This window comes from Anarhichas minor, unplaced genomic scaffold (genome assembly GCF_050575085.1).
Source record: "Anarhichas minor isolate MPS153535 unplaced genomic scaffold, ASM5057508v1 ptg000003l, whole genome shotgun sequence".
Classification (NCBI taxonomy): Eukaryota; Metazoa; Chordata; class Actinopteri; order Perciformes; family Anarhichadidae; genus Anarhichas; species Anarhichas minor.
Window position 1 is genome coordinate 3,498,536 of NW_027466449.1, and position 20,801 is coordinate 3,519,336.

Consider the following 20,801-nt stretch of genomic DNA (forward strand, 5'->3'; position numbering starts at 1 on the left):
AAGTGTGAATTATTACGCCTTGTTTCATGTCTTTAAACTTTAATCCTAAATTACTGTTACTGCACAGTCAACATCTTTACCAGACTAATAATATTTATAGCATCATTAATGTTAAAACAAACTTATTATAAACAATGTTCATACACAGGTCTTATGAGGTTTTATAATTAGAATATATGTCAACAAAAAAATACCAACAATTATTTCTGTCCTATTTTCTAGGCTTATTGTGGGAATTCTGTACATTTGAGATGAAATCATAGTTCTTCAAACTAATTATCCTTTCATATATAGTCACAGGGGCAGACCACCAGCTATATTGCTGTTAGGTCTGTTGAACACTAGGTGGCAGCAGTCTTCTAACGCTGAGCAGCAGGTTTGGGGTTTATTTCTGTCAACTCTATCCTTACAGCTGCATAATTGTCATACATTTGTATGTAAACAGGTAAAAAGAAACAACAACGTTTATTTAAAAGTATTTTCTGAAGTTACTTTGCAAAGTTACATTGACTGCCACCTAAAGTTTTTCTCTAAATAGTCTTAAATGTTCTGGGTATAGTTTTGGAGATGAAATCTGAACACAAATAAAACTATTTAAAATTGATTTGATTTGTTGAGGCATTTTCTTTAAAACACACACTTCCTGATGATGATCTTTTTCCTTCTCTCTATGTGACTTATGAAAACACCCTGTACCCTGAGCCCAAACCTTCACACTCCACCCAGATACACAAGAAGGGCAAAAGTCAAAAGATGATTGGTCCCAGAAACAGTGAAATAGATCAGAGGACTAAAAGCTGTGGCTCTGTATGTTAATCCCCCCGGCCGTCCTCTGGGCTTTGCGGTGGGCTTTGAGTGTTGTGCTGACCTGCTTCCCTCTGGAGCTTGAGGCCAAATCAGTCAAAATCTCAGAGGACCCATCCTCCATCTGTTAGGCTCACATGAAAAAATGATTGCCATGTCTCCTTTCCTTCATTTGGTTTTCACAGTATGACATCTCTAAATGTCTCCGTACATCAACTTGATGAAGTAATTATTAACAGATTGAGAGACCAGACGCACAGATAGAAAAGTTTACCTTCCTTTGCTTATGCAAAACACAGAAAAAACCCTAGCTAACATTAAAACTGGAGCCAAGTCATAACGTCAAGCATTAAATCACAAGCTTGTTTTGTAAACATTAGTTGTGTCAGTGTGTTTACATACACAGTCTACCATGTGAAGGGCCCCCTTGTAGAACGTTGGTGCTTCCCATTTAGCTCTTAGTTGTGCTAAACGCTCCCTTTATCGTGAACGTGTTGGGACAAAACATGCATTGAAATAAAAAATTGCAAATCCCAGCTCCTTTTCACACATTACATGTGCACACTAATAGTGCACATTCCTCAGATTGCACACCGTGAGAGTGTAGTATCAACAGCTTGGACAGCAGCGGTGGAGGTCGGACAATATGTTAAATGTCAGAGGAACTGATGTGAGACCGTTCCCGGCAACCGATCAATATTGGCTCAGCACTCAATCAAAACCCGGGCATTAAAAATTTGCAAGGATTTCCCAATCATGCATCGACATGATGGCAGTTAGCTCACAAGCTGAGCATAAATGATCAATCGATCCTTGACTCACTCTGAACTACACCTAATTCTGATCTTAAAACTAAAACTTTGACTATAATAATAACTTCCCAAACACTTTTCTTCATCTTCCTATTCCTGTGTCTCATAAGTAGTTACACACACACGCACGCACGCACACACACACACTTTCTCTGCCTACAACCCCACCCAAGACCTTCTCAGCACGTCCACTCACAGCTCTTTTTAACTGCACTGTCATGAACTTTTAGCTACCTACTCAGCACTCGTTCTCATCCTAATCAATTTAGATCTACTGCTGCGGAGTAATTGAGTGTGTGTTATCTCCTCTCATTGAGTCCGAGGGTTTATCTGTCCACAGAGGAGCCTCGTCGGTGATAATCTACAAACAAATGCACACAATGAAGTTATTAGCTTGGTTTGGGCTTAGTTAACAAGGTTAGGATCTCCTGGATCGCTTGTGGTGTTAAAATGATTAAATGGAGATGAATAAATGAGATGTGATGGTATTCTGAGCATTTTGTAAAACTGAGGAGAAGAAAATAACTGAAGCTCCTCTTATCTTATTATTTCTTTGCAGCGTAAACCCAGAATGTCTTCTTTTCAACACCACTTTGTTCACAAAATAGTTTGTCATTAAATACAGCAGTCGCACGAACTAACAATTACTTTCATTATTGATGAATCGTTTAGTGGATAAAATGTCAGAAAATAGTGATAAACGCCCATCACCATTTCATAGAACCTGATGTACTTTGATCCGCCTTCGATTTGCTCTCGTGTGGGAAAAGCAGCACATCCTCATAAATACCAAGCTGGAACTTTGGCAGTTTGCTTGACAAATGACTTGAACGATTAATTGATTCACAAAATAATTGTGACTATTAATTAAGCTTTAGTCTAACATGTTATTTCTGCATAGAAGCATTGCTGTACTTTATGTAGTGACCTTGTTCAGTACATATGAAAACCCACAACTCAGCTGATTACACCCTCAACACGTAACTGACGTGTCTCAATGAGTGTGAATTCAAACTTAAGTGAGCATACAAATAAGATTAATCTTTATGTTTCCTAAAACCCAACTTTACAAAGTGCTTTACAGCAGGATGGGATGCGATGCACATGAGAAACTGAATCCATAAGCAGGAGACATGGAGATTTCATGGCACTACTGACACGAGACACAATTTTGTTTAAACATTTTGAGCTATTTTTGGTATTTTAAGCAGCAAGTCTTTGCTTGTTCTGTTCCACACTGACCCTGTACTGATGTGCTTCACATTAAGAAATGAACAGGATACACTACACAGAATAATCAACAGAAATTTGACAGCATCCAGTGCATAAAATACCTGCTTGAACTGGTGATCCATTAAGTTAACAGGCTCTTTAAATGTCTGTCACTGGTAATAAAACCGCAATTTACTCATTCTCCAGACTCACCCCGTTAACACTTGTGCAGACTTAGTCCCAGCTGCTATTTCAGCAGGTTTGTCTTGTTAGTCTATGCTGTGTAGAAACAAAAAGTCATATCAGATCTTCCTTGGAGGATGGTGCAATGTTTTCTCTTCTATTTTGGAGCAAAGTTAATGTTTTTGCTCGTCTCAGTCCTCGCATTGATCATTCCTCTGTAGTCACACCAGCTCTTAATGGCCTCACAACCATGAATATTAGATACACTTCCCTTCGCCCAACGGCGCAAATATGATGAGCTAGCCTGACGCGGCTGTACAGAAACAAAACACAGTGCTGTATGAGTATCGAGCTGGATTACAGAAATAAAGAAATCAGACATTCAACACAACGCGTGAATGAACACAAAGACACCTGCACGCACGAGCTGTAACAACCTTTAAGCACAATCCCGATCAAAGCCGTCATAATATTGTGTGCCTGGTTTTATGTATCAGTGAAAGCATGTTTTGCAGCGATGTAGTGATCGCGGATATTCTCCTGAGTGAGATTAGCCTCAATGTGAGGATAGTAACAGAGATGCTGGGTCACAACCCATTATGTCTGGGAGAGAGACAGACAGAGAGAGAGAGAGGAGGAGAGAGAGGAGGAGAGAGAGAGAGAGGAGGGAGGGAAAGGAGGGTGTGACAGAGACACAAGCAAAGATCATTTTCACCCAATTTTAAATCTAGATTCTCTGCTCTCTCTCTCTCTCTCTCACAGCTGCCTGTCACTGGACTGACAGCATCTCCGTCCTGTTATAGTTTGAGTGTTTTGGACTCAAACTATATTTTCTGCATTTTTCACTGCTGCTTTTCAGGATGCTTTGACCGAGGCTTCATAGATGTTCTTCTGAGAAATGTGTGATCGGGTTGGAGTTCCCCCCCCCCCACATTGCTCAGACATTTGCGTATTTGTGCAGACATCTAGAGGGAGATAGTACCTAACGGAGCGGTGTGGCGGTCTCTGACACAAAGACGGAGACATGGCAGGGGACCTCGTGGTCGGGATGCTCTATAACTTATTACTACCACTGCTCCTGCTGACTGGTGAGTCGATGTCTGTTTAATCCTTTTATTCATATGCATTTATGCTGATAGAAATGACATTTCTGGTGGGTCCTCTCTCTTCAGTTAGAAAGTAAAGGTTTAAATATACAAACGGAATTTCAGCAGCAATTTCAAGTCAGAGTAAGAGGTATCTTTAGGTGTCTCGTGGAGATGCTGATAAAATCCTACCAAATCAAATAATCTTCAATTATTTTCCCTCGTGGTTTCTGTGTGGTATCAGCATTAGATTAATTCTAATATATTGGTTATATTTCCTCCCTTTAGTGAAAACAAGTTTCACTGAAGGTGGCGTATTGATGAGTTTTTGTAGTAAAGCTAGTACATGTGGGCTTACAGCTGAATAGTACTGAGGACAATGCTGATTCAAATTCAGGAATCAACGTGGCTTTCTATGAGGTTCATACATATCTTGTGATATATGAGTGGAGTCTCGAGCGTTGCGATCGAGACGGCGTTTTGCAAGAAGCAGCGTGTGTTTAGTTCAGGTCTGAGATCGACCACGCTCACTACCGAAGATATACCCGAGCAATATGTTTGTATCTACTGGGATTTAAAAATATTGAAGTGTGCTGTGTAACTTTGACTGTTGTCTTAGATAATATGTGGGGTCTTACGTACCCATGTGCTGCAAAGTTGACTCTTGACCTCATAAAAGGTGATGATAATTTGAAATTTTGTAAGGTGTTAAAAGATATTAGTTTATATTTGCCGATGGGCAAAATGTTTCCAGACCGTCAGACAAGTTATATGTTGCTTTCCCTTCCTCTCCTTTCCTTAAAGGAAATAGTTATGTTGTTGTGTTAAACTAGAATGTGATAGAGTGTGGGAAAAAACATACTTTTTCTAGCTAATAAAGGTAAATTTGCTCCTACACGTCTTTTGTGTGTCAGTTTCTTTGCTTGCTAATGTGACCTGCTTGTCATATTTTTCTGTGGACAAGTGAATGAATTCCGACCATTTCTATGGAACAGATGAAGTAAACGTGTTCTCTCTCTCTGCACCTCAGCGTCTTCGTTCCGCTACAATGGTCTGTCGGTGGTGTATTTCCTGTTTTTGCTCACTTTGCCGCTGATGCCGAACCCCAGCCTGGTCACCATGAAAGGTGAGAGGGGCTCCAGAGACAAATCACATCCAGTTTATGTTTGCTCTGATATAGTTACAAAGTAAAAGTGTCGATGATGAATTGAAATTAATTTATAGTCATTTGTGTTTGCAATTTAAGATGATCACATTAAAATAAGACCATTCCTCCATGTTACAAATAATTCTCATTGAAAAAGCAATTTCCTCTGTTGCTACAGGGATAGTTTAGATCATTTGAAATGGGGTTGTGTGAGGTACTTATCCTCAGTCAGTGTATTACTTACAGTAGGTGGCTTTCGGCATTCCCCTAGTTTGGAGAAACAGGCAAGAGTCCGGGCACAGAAGCTGAGCAATGTTCTGCTAAAATGTATTTCATATATTCTATTTTAAATATATATTATATAAGTTTACGCTATATTTTGAACATTTGTAACACTTTACCTCGTCATCAGACACCTTTTCCAACAGTGAACTGAAGCAGTTGTATCCATCTATGCGCTCTTCAAAGCCACAAGACTCCTTGGACAAAAAACAGTCATTTTAACACAAACAACCTAACCAACTGAGGCAGCAACAGACTTTGAACGTAATATCAATTTGGTAATTTAGCTGAACTGTAAACTCTTAAATTATGGGAATAGATAGTCACAGTTTGATGAGGAGGAAAAACAAAGAGGGAGAATAACGGACATAACGCACGAGAGATTATATCGCGTAAGTGTGTGTGTGTGTGTGTGTGTGTGCTCTGTATTGATCACTGCCTACTGATGAATTAAAGTATCTGTACCCCTCCGTCAAAGTACTTTGTAAAGGGGATGTGGTTGGAACGGTCAAATCAATTATACATAGCTTGGTAATTACAGTGAGGAATTAAAAGATGTGATGTCAGCACCCTGACAGCATTTTCTTTCTTTCTTTCTTCCCATCCCTCCATCTAAAAACTGTTTGCCTTTCAGCTTGTCTTTGAAAGCTTCATAGATCCCCCAGTTATCTTCATCTCCCTAATATGATCTCACTCTCCTTGGGCTAAGTGGTCAAGTGTGTGTACATCCTGTGTGCATTTGTTTCATGAGGTTTTTGTACATCCACCGATACCTGGGAGAGTATGTGTGTGTGTGTGTCTACCTCATTGGGAAGCAGAGAGGTTTAAGTGAAACGAAGCTTTTAGTAAAAATCCTGAACATCAACAGCACATTTGCAGCCTCAGCTAATGTTGAGCCACATCAGCTATTAATGCTTTTGTACCTCCAACATTCTGATTACAAGCCTCAAACTCTCGACTGAGATTATGAACTGATGCATTGCTTTGAAAACAAATTCATGTTAAAGCTACCCATTTCTAGCATTTGATTCTAATTAAATTTAATGCAGTGAAATATATAATGCACATGACTTTTGTGAATGTTGCCTCACACACTGATTTGTTATTAGTTTGTCTGAATAGGTGCAGTCTATCCAAGAGGAATATTAAACTCTATTTTACCTAATCAGAATTTAGGCTTTAACATTACGGGTGAAACTTCTGGATTGGGTCGCACCAGCTATTCCACAAATAAGTTTGTGTGTAACATCAAACCATACATAAAAACAAGATTTCTATCCACCTCCTATTAGAGGGCAACAACATCCATGGCTAGGTGTGATACAACGAGACGTCGGTCACTCAAACAATCATGAACAGGAACGTGCTCTTTTCTACGCCTTAATCACTTCAACCGGAAAACAACTTCAACAAAATAACTACCAAGACAGGAATTACAGGGAGCTAAATTGGCTGTTGAGACGCTAACTTCTTTTGATTTAATCTACTGACTTCCGTCGTGTTGGTATCATGGCTCTAGGTATACAATGTCAGCCTGTCGATAGGTCCGTCTATCCCTTTGTCCTGATTGAATGTCCTAAATTACAATTTGATATATTGCCATGTCATTTTGTACATTCATGATTCCCAGAGGATGAAGCCCGCAGACTACGGTGATCCTCAGATTTATCCTCTAGCGCCACCAGCAGGTTGAGATTGATTTGCGGACCTGTAGTGATCGACTTTGATTGACTCTTCAAAAGATATGTTTGGCTTCTTTGTGAGAAACTTTAGTTTAGTGAATACTCCTCCTGCAGGACTACAATGCACTTGAATACCCAGACTCACATACCTCACTTTAGCTGGCTTATTGATCTGTAAAAGTGCTCACAAAGAGACAGAACCAGTTCAATTTAAAATACTGCCAACTGTCTGGGAGACAATATTCTACTGAAAAATATCTTGAAGACAAGTACGAGGTCCATCAATTAGGGTGTGTGTGTGTGTGTGTGTGTGTGTGTGTGTGTCTGTGTGTACCACCATCAGTGCTCTCTCCTTGGTTTCATTTCCTTTCAGTCATTTTGGCAGTATAATTAGATATATATATATATATATATATATATATATATAATTATACACAAGTTACAACAACTACCATGCACAACTTTTAGAATGCTTAAAATACTTATTTTTGTTATTCAATCCAACTTGTGAAATCTGAAATTGTGAAACGTTTCATGAGCTGCTCCAATTCAGAGGTAAAACAGAGAGATGAACCTTCAACATTTACAGCTGATTTGACATATATTCACCATTAACCAACTCTAACTTTTGTTTCAACCTGGTTTCTCTCATTCGCTGCTGTGTTCAGGTAAAACAGGTGAGTTCTTGAGGCAGCTCAGCTATACTAGCTTGACCTTCCTGACCCTGCAGTGCTTCATGCAGATCCCCTTCGCCTACATCCCTCCACACGGTAAAAACAAACCCGGCTCAATTCACAGATATCAGGAACTAAGAAAAACAGATTTGCCTCCAGCTTGGTGACCTTATTTTATTGTATTTTTTCTACAGTTAGCGGCCACTGGGAAGATGTCCTCTATCATTTGGGCATTATAAGGTATGGGATCACACTTTTCAGGTCACATATCAATGGTTATGCAGTTTTACATTAAAAAACATGACTTCTAACCATTTTAGATTGCTTCCTATCTTTCAGGCAGCCTTCTAGTTGATTTCAGTGCAGTATGAAAATCAACCCAACAAGGCTTTTTGTTTTGTTGTCATATGGTAAAGCTGTACCAATAACGTAAAGCTGACAAATGGAAACTACATGTTTACTATGTCAAAAAAGTCTCAACAATTTGATTCTCGTACCTTTCTGGTATGAATGGAGATCAGTGGAGATCAAACCTATGATGATGCTTGTGTTTCCAGGTTCAGCTCGGTTGACGCTGGGAACGTTGTGCGTCTCCTGGCTCCAGATGTGGGCCTCCTCTTCTCTTCCCTCTTCGTCATGAGGCTGTGCAAAAAACGACTGCGCACCGTGCCCCAAGTCACTCTGCATGAGAACGGAGTACCGCCGTCTGACCCCGAGGTAACACATCTACCGTTATGACTTTATAATGCGTGAACAAAGCACGTTGATATCAGTCTGATTGTTTGATGGGTCTGGCAGGAAGTGGAAACATCTGAAACAGACTCTGAGGGAGGAAGCGACACGGAGGGCTCGTCCTTTGACAGCTCAGATGAGACCACGGTGCCGGTTCAGTCGGCTCCGCCCCAGTTTGTCCAGAAGCTGATTGTTTTTGCAGCCGGACTGAGGCTGCTGCTGACAGCAATCATGAACACAGCAGGGAAAGTGGTGGTGACTTTACTGCTGGGGCTGGCAGGTACAATACAGCAGCTGTTGTGTGAGCATGCAGGTGTATTTTAGTTTTAAAATGTTGAAAAGTCTATTTTAGACTTTTTTCTCTCTTGGGTGTGTGTGTGTGTGTGAGCAGGTATCACGCTGCCATCCCTCACCTCAGGTGTGTATTTCGGGGTGTTTCTCGGGCTGGTGTGGTGGTGGGTGTTCAGCCGCTCCATCAGCCTGCTGCTCTTCAGCTCCCTGTGCGTGATGATGGCAATCTTCAGTGGAGGACACCTGCTGGCTCTGTACCTCTACCAGCTGCCTCTGTCCCAGCAGCTCGTGCCCCCAGAAGATGTCTACGCAAGGTACAGAAGTCATTAAAACGTAGGATTAGACTGATATACTGGACTGATCTGGTCTTTTTTATTGAATATCAGATTTCATCAATTTCATGTTTGTTTCAGGCTCTTAGTTTTTCTGTGAATAACTGAGGACAAATATTTCAATGCAAGGTGCATCCTCATTAGAATCAGGTCATGGAGTCAATCATTTTAGACTTTGTTCTGGATGTATTCACTGGATGTAATCACTTTGCCTTTTTTATGTTTGCATTTGCGCTATATAGAGGAGCAGGTGGAGATGAGAAAAGGCACATAAATGATTTAGACCTTTGTCTAATGATTTGTTTGAAATTGCCCTTTACACTTTTCCTGGTTGGTTTATCTCTTTTGCACTAAAGTTTGACAATATACAAGCTCACATGTATTCTTATTCCTCTCTCCACTCTTACTCTGTCCCTCACAATCTCTCCATTCATTCTTCCTTTCCGTCTCCATGCTGCACTCCCTCCCCTCTACCTGTCCCAGGTTGTTTGGTATGACAGGAGTGGTCAGAACCAACGGTTCAGACCCGCACGTTCTTGGTCTGCACCCACACGTCAGCTGGCCTGACTTCATCAACCCTTTGGTTCTACTGCTGCTCTACTACACACTAGTGGCTCTGCTGCACAAATGGGCTCACATCACGGAGGTTTGTGAGAGCGTATTAAACGGGAAGCTCTTTTTCTTCCAGAGGGATGGAGGCTAGTTTCCAATATTACTTCTACTGCCAAACTGGAAATTTGACTAGAATCACTTGCAGTGCTGAACATGCAGGCACATAAACTTCACACCGTATTCAGACTATATTAACTTACGTGACAGGCATTTAATAGCAGTTGTGTTACTCAGGATACTGTTGATGATGAGGAGTGTGACAGTCCAGTGGAAAGTCCAGAGGCTCCTCCAAGCTTCTCCAGGGTCATCTACATCTCAGGAGACAAGCAGGAGGTAACCTGCAAACAATTACATGTTTCTCCTTATTATTATTGTTTGATCACAGGAATACTGTTAATGTATTATGTCAGTTATCAGAACGCTGCTGTTCGGCTCATTGTTAGTTACTCTGGATAATAATATCAGCACATCTGTACAGCCGCATGGTTTTCAAGTCAGCGTTTCAAAATTGGCAGCAATATTTCGTAACACACCTAAGATTCTCTCTATCCTTTTAGCTTTTGAGCAGCACGGATGATGAAACCTATTTGACGGAAGAGGTAAATCATATTATTGATGAATATTGTTTTTGAGAACAAAGTCTAAATTCACAGTATGGTATACTCTCTTTCCTCAGCCAATGGTTTTAATGACTGGGAGTTCCTGGCAAGATGTCGATGACAATGATCTCAGCTCTCTGTTAGAAGGGGCCGGGTATACAAACTGTTACCTTCCACCGCAGTATGAAGTCAAACGCTCACCATCACATGGTAATTTTCACACTTATCGTATCTCTAAATATGTGACCTCAGCAACAACTGTTTTCATAAATTTGAATAGACGGACCGTATTTTGGGTTGTCATAAAATCTCAGCGATGCATACATTAGTTTGTTTGGTTTGTTTATTAAATCTCTTCATGTCGTGCTTTTTCCCTCCCTTGTGCTAGAAACAGACGGAGGGGGAGAAGTGGGAGAAAACAGTGAGGAGAACCTGAAGACTCTAACAGAGACCTCACCTCCCCCCTCAGGCCCGAGTGGCCTGGTAATCTTTGGACTGCTGGTGCAAAAACACAGCTATGTCAGCGCCCTTATCATCATGATGGTGAACTATACTTACAACAGTTTGAGTTTGTGCGGCAAGTCTTTTAGCAACCCTGACTAGTGCCATGACGGAGGTCGACAGGAGAGAACAAATATCTAAAAAGGATCATTTGTTCTGCTGTATGTGTAGCGTAGGTCTGCTCAGTACTGTAGATAACGTAACATAAGATTAGATCAAAGAAGATAAGGAGGGTTCATATATGTTACAGCAGTGCAAATGACCGGCCAAAGAGGATAATTATAAAATACTATAAACATTTTATTAAAACTCTTAAATTAAATTAAATTATTACAAAAGACCACTGTGGGGAATATTTATTTTATTATTGATTAATTAGTGAATTATTTTTATATTCATTGATTCTAGTTTAAGGAAAGGAAAATCCCCAGAGCTAAAGGTGATGTCTTCAAATTACTTCTTTGATCAGACCAACAGTCAAAAACCCATAAGTGAATAAATGCAGAATGATATAATGCTAAAAGAGAAATGCAACATTTTAGGAGCTGGAACCAGAGATTGTTAGGTATTTTTTATTGATAAATTACATAAAATATCATCATAATAGGTTATGATTAATTTTCTAGCTTTAACTTTTGATTGAGTTGAGGTTAGCTATCTATGCTAACTAGTCCGCAGGCTAATTAAGTAGCTAACACTTAACACACTGTGGTAGCATTAGGAACGTTAGCGAATTGAGTGGATGTAAAACAATGTAATTGTTATTTTTGACAGGTTGTTTGTTAGTTTAGCTCACCAAATATCATTATCGAAACGAATATCCAATAGTTTACGTGGAAAACAGCACAGACATCGACATTAACCACAGTCTATGGCATTAAGGCTAGCTAGCATTAGCTTAGTAACATTAGCTTTTAGCATTAACTAAACTCCTTGACAGGAAATTCAAGAATAGTGTAAAAGTTTGACAGGAATAGCTGTTTGGCTGTAACAATGTCACAATGTAAAATATCTATTCATAGGTGTGGAGTATCACCTACAACAGCTGGCTGACTTTTGCCCTGCTGGTGTGGTCCTGTATCATTTGGATAATGCGAGACCGACGCCGCTACGCCATGCTGTCCGCCCCTTTCCTGGCTGTGTACGGCACCGTGCTGCTGGTGCTGGGCTTCCTGAGCGGGCTGCGTCTGAGCCGGGCCGAGCTGTACCCCGGTCTGCCCCCTGCTGTGATCATGGACTTCGACCTGAACAGCTACCACCCTGCGCCCTGTGTGCACCTGGGAGCCAAGGTGAGGCGGAGAGGGGGTGAAAGGAAGGCCCTCTGAGACACATCTGTAATTTGGGGCAATACAAAATACATTTAATTGAATATGAAAATATGTTTTGTTGACGTTAATTTAAAAAACGTTATGAGGTCAGCTAATAACTTGGCGTAGGAAAAGTGGTGGATTGTAACTAGTACTGGACTACAATTTTGATGTAGACTACTTGTACTCTACTTTAGTAGAGTTCCATTTTGTGCAACTTTAAACTTCTACTCCACTACATGTTGCCAATCAATAATGTAGTCTACTCCACTACATGTTGTCAATCAATAATGTAGTCTACTCCACTAACATTACATTTATTTTACAACATAGGGGTTAAATTAGGCTATTGATGCTTACATAAATGCATTAGCTACTTTAATTCTGTGATACATATATTATCATAAAATGGGCCATTCTGCATATTGAGTACTTTCACTTTTCATACTTCAAGTACGTTTTGATGTTAATATACTGTATACTTTTTACTTTAATGTAGGACTTTTACTTGAGACGGAGTATTCTTACACTGTGGTACTGCTACTTCTACTTAAGTAGAATATCAGAGTATTTCTTGCTAATCCAACTACACTTACAAAGGTTTGATTGTGTAAATGTTAATGTGCCTAAAGAAAGTATTTATCTAGGCCTATCATATTAAATGAGCAATAAAAGTAATACGTTTTACTTATAAATTACTAATTGTTTAACATAGCTGATCTTCATCATCCAGACTGTGTGCGAGTGTTTTGATCAGATTTGAATAACATCTTCCTGGCAACATGAGCACACATTCTAGTTACTGTCATCAGGTTCAGATTTAGATTTTCATAGTGTTAAATTGAGATTGGTGCATGGAAATACCACTTATGTTGGACCAGTGACAAGAACACAGAGAAAACTGAAAGACTGTTTAAACTATAACAGTGTGTTCATGTGGATCCCATCACTTATTGTAAGAAGCTGATTAGGAAAATGAGTTGTCAGGTTCTTTGGTGCAGATAGGACAGAAAGCTAAACAGAGCTGCCAACTAGACACTTTCAGATCAATCAATTCAGTCAAACAAGATTTTTTCAACTGTGCCCGCAGATCAGAGGTTGATAATTGTGCATTGACAGGTTAGTTTTTGCAACTTTTTTTTATAGCCAAGTTTTTTCCTATCCAGATTGTATTATAGTTGTTACATAAATATGAATTTGAACTAAACAATGTTTACCAAAGCAGATTGTAAAACCGTGTGTGTCTGTGTGTTTTGTGTGCGTGCTGCAGGTCTTCTACAGCTTCAGCTTTTGGTTGATGTTTCGTCAGCAGCTGAAGGAGAGACAGGAGGAGCAGATCTTAAAAGAGGAATCTCTAGATGAAGTCAAAGTCCTGCCACGTAATTTATTTTCAAATTTCCTTGACAAAGATTACAGCTACTGTTTTAGAGAATAACATTTTGCTTGGAGTAATCATAATGTAAGACCTGTGTACTCATGAAAAACATCCTGACATGTAGCCAGGCTGTGACCAACTTCAGTTTGATGAACAGTGTCTCTCTTCTCTTTTCTCCTCCTATTCTCCTTCTGTCCATCAATTCTTTCCTGTATCTCCACGCCCTTCTCGTCCTTCTCTTCTTGGTTTCCTCCATATCAGCGGAGGAAAGTCCGCCATCGCCTTTGGCAGCGATGCTGATCTCAGTAGTCAAAGGGACGCTGGTGAAATACTGGATCCTCCTCTGCTGCTCCATGTTCTTTGTGGTCAGCTTCTCTGGAAAGGTATCTATTGACAAACTAAGAATGGGTGAAGTCCCGTTCATGACTTGTGTCTAATCAAACTTTGCCAAACAATAATGTGAATGTCACGGTAATAGGAATAGCATTATAAGCTGCATGTGAGAATTATTCTGCTGAGAGAGCTTCAGGGCACATGTGTAGTGATTTGTCTTGATAGTCTTTCCCTATTGTTGTCTCCATTTTATCATCTGCTGTGGTGACCAAATTTTCCCACAGTGTTAATTTAAAGTTCCTGTCATGTAATCTGTCACCATTCCACTTCATACATGAGCATTTGTGCTGTCAAAGACCTACCGAGGAAGAACTACACTCTATAATCGTCTCGTAGATCAGGTCACTTATCACAATACTATTTCAGGTACAGTACTTGGGAAGGTTTACATGATCGTATAGGTGGCTTAAAATCTGAGGTGAAGAATAAATGACAGAAAATGTTTTTGTATTTTTCTATTCTATTTTTTGGTCTTTATTTCAGATACTGTAAAGAATGTATATGTACTTTACACAATATATGTATTTTGAGAGCCACAAAAAAATTGAATCACAAAAATGAGCACATTTACAAAAAAAAGAATAATATCTGCATGCCGTCACAGGACTTTTTGGGTCCAGGTGTCTACTTAATCTTTGGTAGATTTCCTGCATGTCGAGCAAATTGTTAGCTGCCTATCATATTTTATTTTATTTCAATTTACCTCATTTTGACTGTTTCACCTGCTTAGGTGGTCGTCTACAAGATCCTCTACATTGTGCTGTTCCTCTTCTGTGTTGTCCTCTATCAGGTTAGTGATGTTAGTGATCTGACTTTAGTTGCCAAGCTTCTCCATTGAAGATGTAACTTACAGAACTCGCTGCGGCTCGTACAGTAACTACATGTATGTTACTCCTCGGTGTGAAAATTGTTTATTACATTTATTCTCTGAGCAGATGATGGGCGGAAATTTGATATGGAGATGGCAGGGCTCAATAAGTGGAGAGGAAATTTGCTTTTATAGTTGACACGTTGTTGCACAACACACAAAGCCGCGATGCTTTCAGGTTCATCTTACACTGTAATGCGTTGACTCCTAAATTATCATTAGTGAATCATTCAGCTGTTGTTTGGGCATAAAAACGCTCGGCTCTTATATGAACTGGGAACGCACACACAGACTATTTGCCACTCATCAATTCTATTTTACAGTTAAAAGTATTGATTATGACTCATAAACACCTACACAGTCATTTTTTGTTGCTGTTTTCCTGTTTTGTTTTTTTCTCCACCATCTTATGTTACTGCTGACATTTTAGAAACACAGAAGGCACTTATACAGGAAGGCCTAATGGCTGTAGAAGTGACGTAAGACAAGACAACACCACTTGTCTGTTCGGACAACATCAGCAACACTGTTTACTGGTGTTTAGAGTTTAGAGGTAACTTGTTTGGAAGATGCAGAACATTCAGGACAAACTGCTTTACAGTGTCGTGTTTTACCTCTTTACTTTTCATAAAAAAATGTTTTTCTTTTTACAAAATGTACCAAAACACTGGCAACGAGGAAGATCTTGGCTACATAATCTGAAATGAAATCCTACCCTCGAAACTAAAAAGGCAATCTGCTTTTAACTGACATCAAACACTGTTACTAAGCTTGTTTACAAGATATTTAGTCTGTTGTCTCTCCCCTCAGATCCGTTACGACGTGTGGCGTCGGGTCCTGAAGACGTTCTGGGCGGTGGTGGTCGGTTACTCCATGGTGGTGCTGATAGCCATCTACATGTACCAGTTCAGGAGTGTGTCTGGGCTGTTCAGACAGATCATGGGCATGTCGGAGGAAGGGTGAGTTTTTTTAAGAGTCCCGTTTCTTGGGAATGAAGCAAGAAAATGATTTTGTCAGACAGCAGACTTGGCCCTTCTGGTTAGTTATCACAGCATTACACCTGTCTGACTTTTCAGTCTTCGCGACCTGGGTTTGGAGCAGTACGACACGGTGGAGCTGTTTGCACGTATCCTGCTTCCTGCTGTGTTTCTATTGGCTTGTATCCTCCAGCTGCACTACTTCAACTCGGACTTTCTGACCCTCACTGACCTCGACAACGTACCTGTTAGACAGGCTTCCAGGTGAGATGGCAAGAATATGTGCAGACAAGGAACATTCTGCTCAATTAACAATAATGTAAAGTGACAGTGTCGCTAAATATGTCAAGCAAGGAGAAATGAGGATTATATTAAAATCGACTCAAGAAAAAGCACAAAACCGCAACAAAAGACTACTTTAAACAAGTTAAATCTGCTCATTATCTAACAGGCAATGCAGCAAAATGTTGTTGTAAATTAAAGTGGTTTTACTAATCTTATATTATATTCAAAACAGTACAAGTAAAGATATTAAAATAAAACAAACACATACTGTTTCTGTACTTTATATAAGTTCTGATTGACTGTTAAACATATTGTATATCTCTGTTTGTCTCATTTATCTTTTCCATCTTTCTCTCCACCCAGAGAAGAAGAGCTCAGGAGTTTGGTCAATGTGATGTCTGAGACGTAAGAGCTGCATTTATTCCTCCATAAATGTTTCGTTGTGCTCACTTTTCAGATGACCCATCACAACAGTATCTAGATATTATCAGTGTTTAATCAGTCAGCTGGACACACATAGTGTGAATGTATTGCCTCTGAATCTTACAGGTAGAACGACAAGTCCTGCTTAGGTTGTGTATAAATATTTCAACATTGAGTTATTGACTTTATTCAGTGTTCATCACAGTAACAGGAATATCAGTCATGCTCACTGTAGTGTTCAAACAACTCTCTTTAATTTCATTCCCAGCATTAAAGAAAACATTGAAAAGATTCAGAAAAGGTAAGGCTGTTGTTTGACTCTTGATTCTTATTGGTTAAACGGATCAGCGTTTGTGTCTACAGTACATGCTGTATTATATTTATTTGGTATATAATTCATATCTATACATACTTTGTGTGTTTTGAGGTGAGGTAAAGTTGAATAAACAATGTGTGGATACGTGTCTGCGTATGTTTTTCCAATCATTTTGTAAATATTTAAGTACATTTTTTGTTGTCCTCCAGACTTGTAAAGGAGCAAATGGAAAATGGGAAAAGTCAGGACACTCTGCACAGCGTTGGACAACAAACCTCCTCAGAGAAAGGAGCTGGAGAGCAGGAGGAGACAACAGAGGAGGGTAACTATAGCTCAAGACCAAAAATGGCTCTTCAGCCTCCCTTTGTGAGGTCAATTAGGAGTGGGATAAATTACACAAAAAATGTATTCCATACACTGTTATGTTTTCCTCTTCGGTTACACAGATACCACAGTGTATCACACATGAATGACTTGCCACTAACTGCTGACTGAGCCGTATGAGAGATGATGTTCCCTACCCTTGATACCTTCTTTTCCTCCCAGAAACTGTTACCAGCAGTCACGAGGACAAGTGGGTTGTGATTGTGGACCGGTCGAGCCTGCTGCTCATTCGGGCCATGTCAGGACTCCACAGGCTCCAGGAGCAGAGCTGGAGACTGCTGGAACTCCACAGCCTCAAAATCGTGTCCTCCGGCATCATCTGGGTGTCACTGCAAGAGGTGAGATGTTTGATCTGTGCACGTGTGTGTGTGTGTGTGTGTGTGTTTAAAAATGTGTAGGTATGTGTGTGTATACAATCCCCTGATATTGTTTTACGTAACGTGAAGGTAAAGTCAACCAATAAAAGGCAACATTTTTAGCCTTTAATAACTTTTTCACAGGTTTCTCTGATGAACTTGCTCTTCCTGGTTCTGTGGGTGTTTGCGCTTCCGTTCCCACGATTACGACCTACAGCGTCCAGCATCTCTGCTGTGTGGGCCTGCGTCATGGTGGTGTGCAAGATGTTTTACCAGCTCAAAGTCATCAAACCCCTTGATTACTCTTCCAACTGCACTGCTGTGAGTAGCCATTACTGTGTGTGTTTGTAACAGTTACCTAAAACGAATCTAATGCTTTTGTTGGCAGCTTGACAAGCGGCACAGCTGGATCACCTGTCAGTGGGCTTTGACGTTGTTTGTATGTCAGGGTCTGGTGCCGTCCAACAGCTCGGGCCTGGATGATGGAGCGGAGCTGAGGGGGAACATGGTGGAGCTGCTCGGGAGGTCCATTCTCTACATCGAGCCCGTGGACCCCGTCTACTGGTGTGGTGCGCTGCGTAAATGTGAGGGCAGGATCCTCCCCTGTCTCAGGGTACGCTGACACACCTGCCAAAGTCACAACATCACACAAAGCTGTTTTGCATTCCATTATATAATACCAAATACACTCAACCAGATTCAGGCTCTAACGCTCTGGACTATGTATTATGTATATAAACTGCAAAGCCTGTTAATAGCTGTTTGTAACCAAGGGAAGTAAACTCCTTGCTCTGAAGCTTGCTGACCAGGACCGAACAATTAAGACCTCAGAGATAGAAAGACATACAACTGAACTCCAGAGACACATTGGTTGGTTTTTGAAGTCTCTCCACAGTCCTTTGGATTCAGATTTTCTGTGTTCTGTGTTGTAGAACCATCTGATGGTGCTCGGGCTGCTGGTGTTTGAGGCGACCGTCCATCGGCACCAGCTCTACTTCCGTCTGCATAACGACCTAAAGTCCCTGCCCTTCAGCATCATCTTCCAGGGCATCACGAGGCAGCACCTGGATCATGGTGTCCTGCCCTGCATCAAGTACTTCATCAACTTCTGCTACTACAAATTTGGACTGGAGGTACTTTTAAGGGCCCGAAGTGTGTGTCATCTGAACCGTTCAAAGTATCTTTCATTGACTTCTTAACACGCACACACTTCTTCTTCTTAGATCAGTTTAATCGTGGCAGTCAACGTGATCGGTCAGAGGATGGATTTCTATGCCCTGCTCCATTCCTGCGTCTTATTGGCTGTCCTGTCACGGCGACGCAGAAAGGCCATCGGGGAGGTGTGGCCTAAATACTGCTGCTTCACTGCAGGGCTCATGGTGCTGCAGTACCTGCTCTGCATTGGCATCCCTCCGGCTCTCTGTGTTGGTATGGACTTTTTAATAATTCTGTGATTCCGTGAAATAAACGATTGATATAATTATATATAATTCATATCCAGTTCCTGACAACTTTAACATTTGCAGTTTATCACCAGGTGTGTGGCACGCAGAAAATTATGCATTTTTATAAAAAAATTCACCAGTTTGCTTTGAAAAAACAGATGAGGAACTGGGTGGCATGAGCAGTGATAAAGACAAGAGTGACACAAATCAAAGGCTACAGTGCCAAATACAAGACATTTAATGAAAAAAACTGCAAAACATCACAGCAAAGAACACATAGTATGAAATATGTCATTGATTAATCTGTCATTCATGTTTTTAATTAACCAATTAATGGTAAAATAATATCAAATTTCAAGGTGATGTCCTCAAATAGATAACAGTCCAACAAACAAAAGATATTACAGTCAGTTTACAATGATAGCAAATGGAGAAAAGCAGCAAATCATCACATTTTACAAGCAGGAACTAGAGACTGTTTATTGTATTTAAATCAATTATGTAATTAATCTGTTTTCAACAGTCTGCAAAAAATGTTCTGCCTATTGACCAATAGACAGCAAATAATGATTTATTTTTGTATTAATTCATTATTTGTTTGGTCTATCAAATGTCATAAAAAAGTGAAAGATGTCCATTAATGGAGTCCAAGTTAAAATCTTCAGATTGCTTCTTTTATCCAATCATCAGTCCGAATCCCACGAATATTACGTTAACTCTCGTATATAACAAAGAAAAGCTTCAAACTCTCACATTTGAGAAGCTGAAACCAACAAAAGTTTGGTGTTTTTGCTTGTAAAACCGACTAAAACAGGTTATCAACTATCAAAATATTTGCTGATTCATTTTCTGTCACTTGACCTGTTAAATATATCGTCAACTCAAAAATGTCACCGTCTACATATAAGTCTCCTTGAACGTTTTTTTTCCTCATCAGATTACCCCTGGAGATCTGCAGTTCAACCTTTGACCTCTAATGTCATTAAGTGGTTTTACCTGCCCGACTTCGCCATGAGACCCAATCCTTCATTCATATTCTGTGAGTTTCACTTCTCCATCTGTACGCTCCTCTCTTCTCTGCTGACTTTGAACCTGTTCCTCCTCTGTATTTTAGATTTTGACCTCCTCCTCCTGTCTCTCTCCTGCTCTCTGCAGATGACCACCTCCTGTTGCTCTGCTCGTCTCTGCAGTGGCTGGTGTTTGAGGAGGAGAACCGAGCAGTGGTGCGACTGATTGCTGGAGACAACGTTGAGATCAGCCGCAGTCTGGATCCTTGTTCCTTCAACCAGTTCGTACCTGTAGATAACTTCCTTCACTGCAGGTCAGAAACAGAACCTTTTTATTTTCAAGTGTTTTTCTTTCCATTATATCTCAGACTTGTCTTTGTCTGAATGTCGATTCGAATCTTTCATGTTTATCTATACAACCAAAACTCATTGTATTGATTTATTTTCTCGACTCACTCACTGTGAGTCACCCTCAGAGTCTAAATGTATAGACCTGAGATTAAAAAAAACAGGAAATAGCCTGAACTCCATAATCCAGCATTTAGTTAATCTCTTCCAACAGCTTCCTGCTCTGTAGGTTAAACCGCTGGTGGAGAATATTTTAGTCCACACATCATGGTGTGTGGTTGCTCAAAGAGTATTAAGGGGTGGAGTTAGAGATCATTACTTTATGTCTGCTTTCAAACTCATGAAAGCTGTTCTGGTAAACTGAAACTG

General features: G+C 40.2%; 1 protein-coding gene across 1 annotated transcript in view; it reads left to right on the forward strand.

Moving 5' to 3' along the window:
• The first annotated feature begins 4,035 nt into the window (after positions 1–4,035).
• Positions 4,036–20,801, forward strand: part of LOC142952107 (piezo-type mechanosensitive ion channel component 2) — a 30,959-nt gene continuing 14,193 nt past the window's right edge. Inside the window, exons 1-28 of the mRNA XM_076094132.1 lie at positions 4,036–4,099; positions 5,127–5,222; positions 7,876–7,977; positions 8,076–8,121; positions 8,439–8,598; positions 8,680–8,893; positions 9,005–9,218; positions 9,720–9,882; positions 10,083–10,181; positions 10,406–10,447; positions 10,525–10,657; positions 10,836–10,990; positions 11,971–12,237; positions 13,526–13,634; positions 13,892–14,013; positions 14,754–14,813; positions 15,702–15,850; positions 15,968–16,132; positions 16,517–16,558; positions 16,845–16,877; positions 17,102–17,214; positions 17,439–17,614; positions 17,777–17,953; positions 18,081–18,245; positions 18,565–18,765; positions 18,856–19,060; positions 20,015–20,116; positions 20,233–20,398. Of these exons, the coding sequence (XP_075950247.1) occupies positions 4,036–4,099; positions 5,127–5,222; positions 7,876–7,977; positions 8,076–8,121; positions 8,439–8,598; positions 8,680–8,893; positions 9,005–9,218; positions 9,720–9,882; positions 10,083–10,181; positions 10,406–10,447; positions 10,525–10,657; positions 10,836–10,990; positions 11,971–12,237; positions 13,526–13,634; positions 13,892–14,013; positions 14,754–14,813; positions 15,702–15,850; positions 15,968–16,132; positions 16,517–16,558; positions 16,845–16,877; positions 17,102–17,214; positions 17,439–17,614; positions 17,777–17,953; positions 18,081–18,245; positions 18,565–18,765; positions 18,856–19,060; positions 20,015–20,116; positions 20,233–20,398 (3,740 nt within the window). The remainder of the gene's footprint in view (positions 4,100–5,126; positions 5,223–7,875; positions 7,978–8,075; positions 8,122–8,438; positions 8,599–8,679; positions 8,894–9,004; positions 9,219–9,719; positions 9,883–10,082; positions 10,182–10,405; positions 10,448–10,524; positions 10,658–10,835; positions 10,991–11,970; positions 12,238–13,525; positions 13,635–13,891; positions 14,014–14,753; positions 14,814–15,701; positions 15,851–15,967; positions 16,133–16,516; positions 16,559–16,844; positions 16,878–17,101; positions 17,215–17,438; positions 17,615–17,776; positions 17,954–18,080; positions 18,246–18,564; positions 18,766–18,855; positions 19,061–20,014; positions 20,117–20,232; positions 20,399–20,801) is intronic.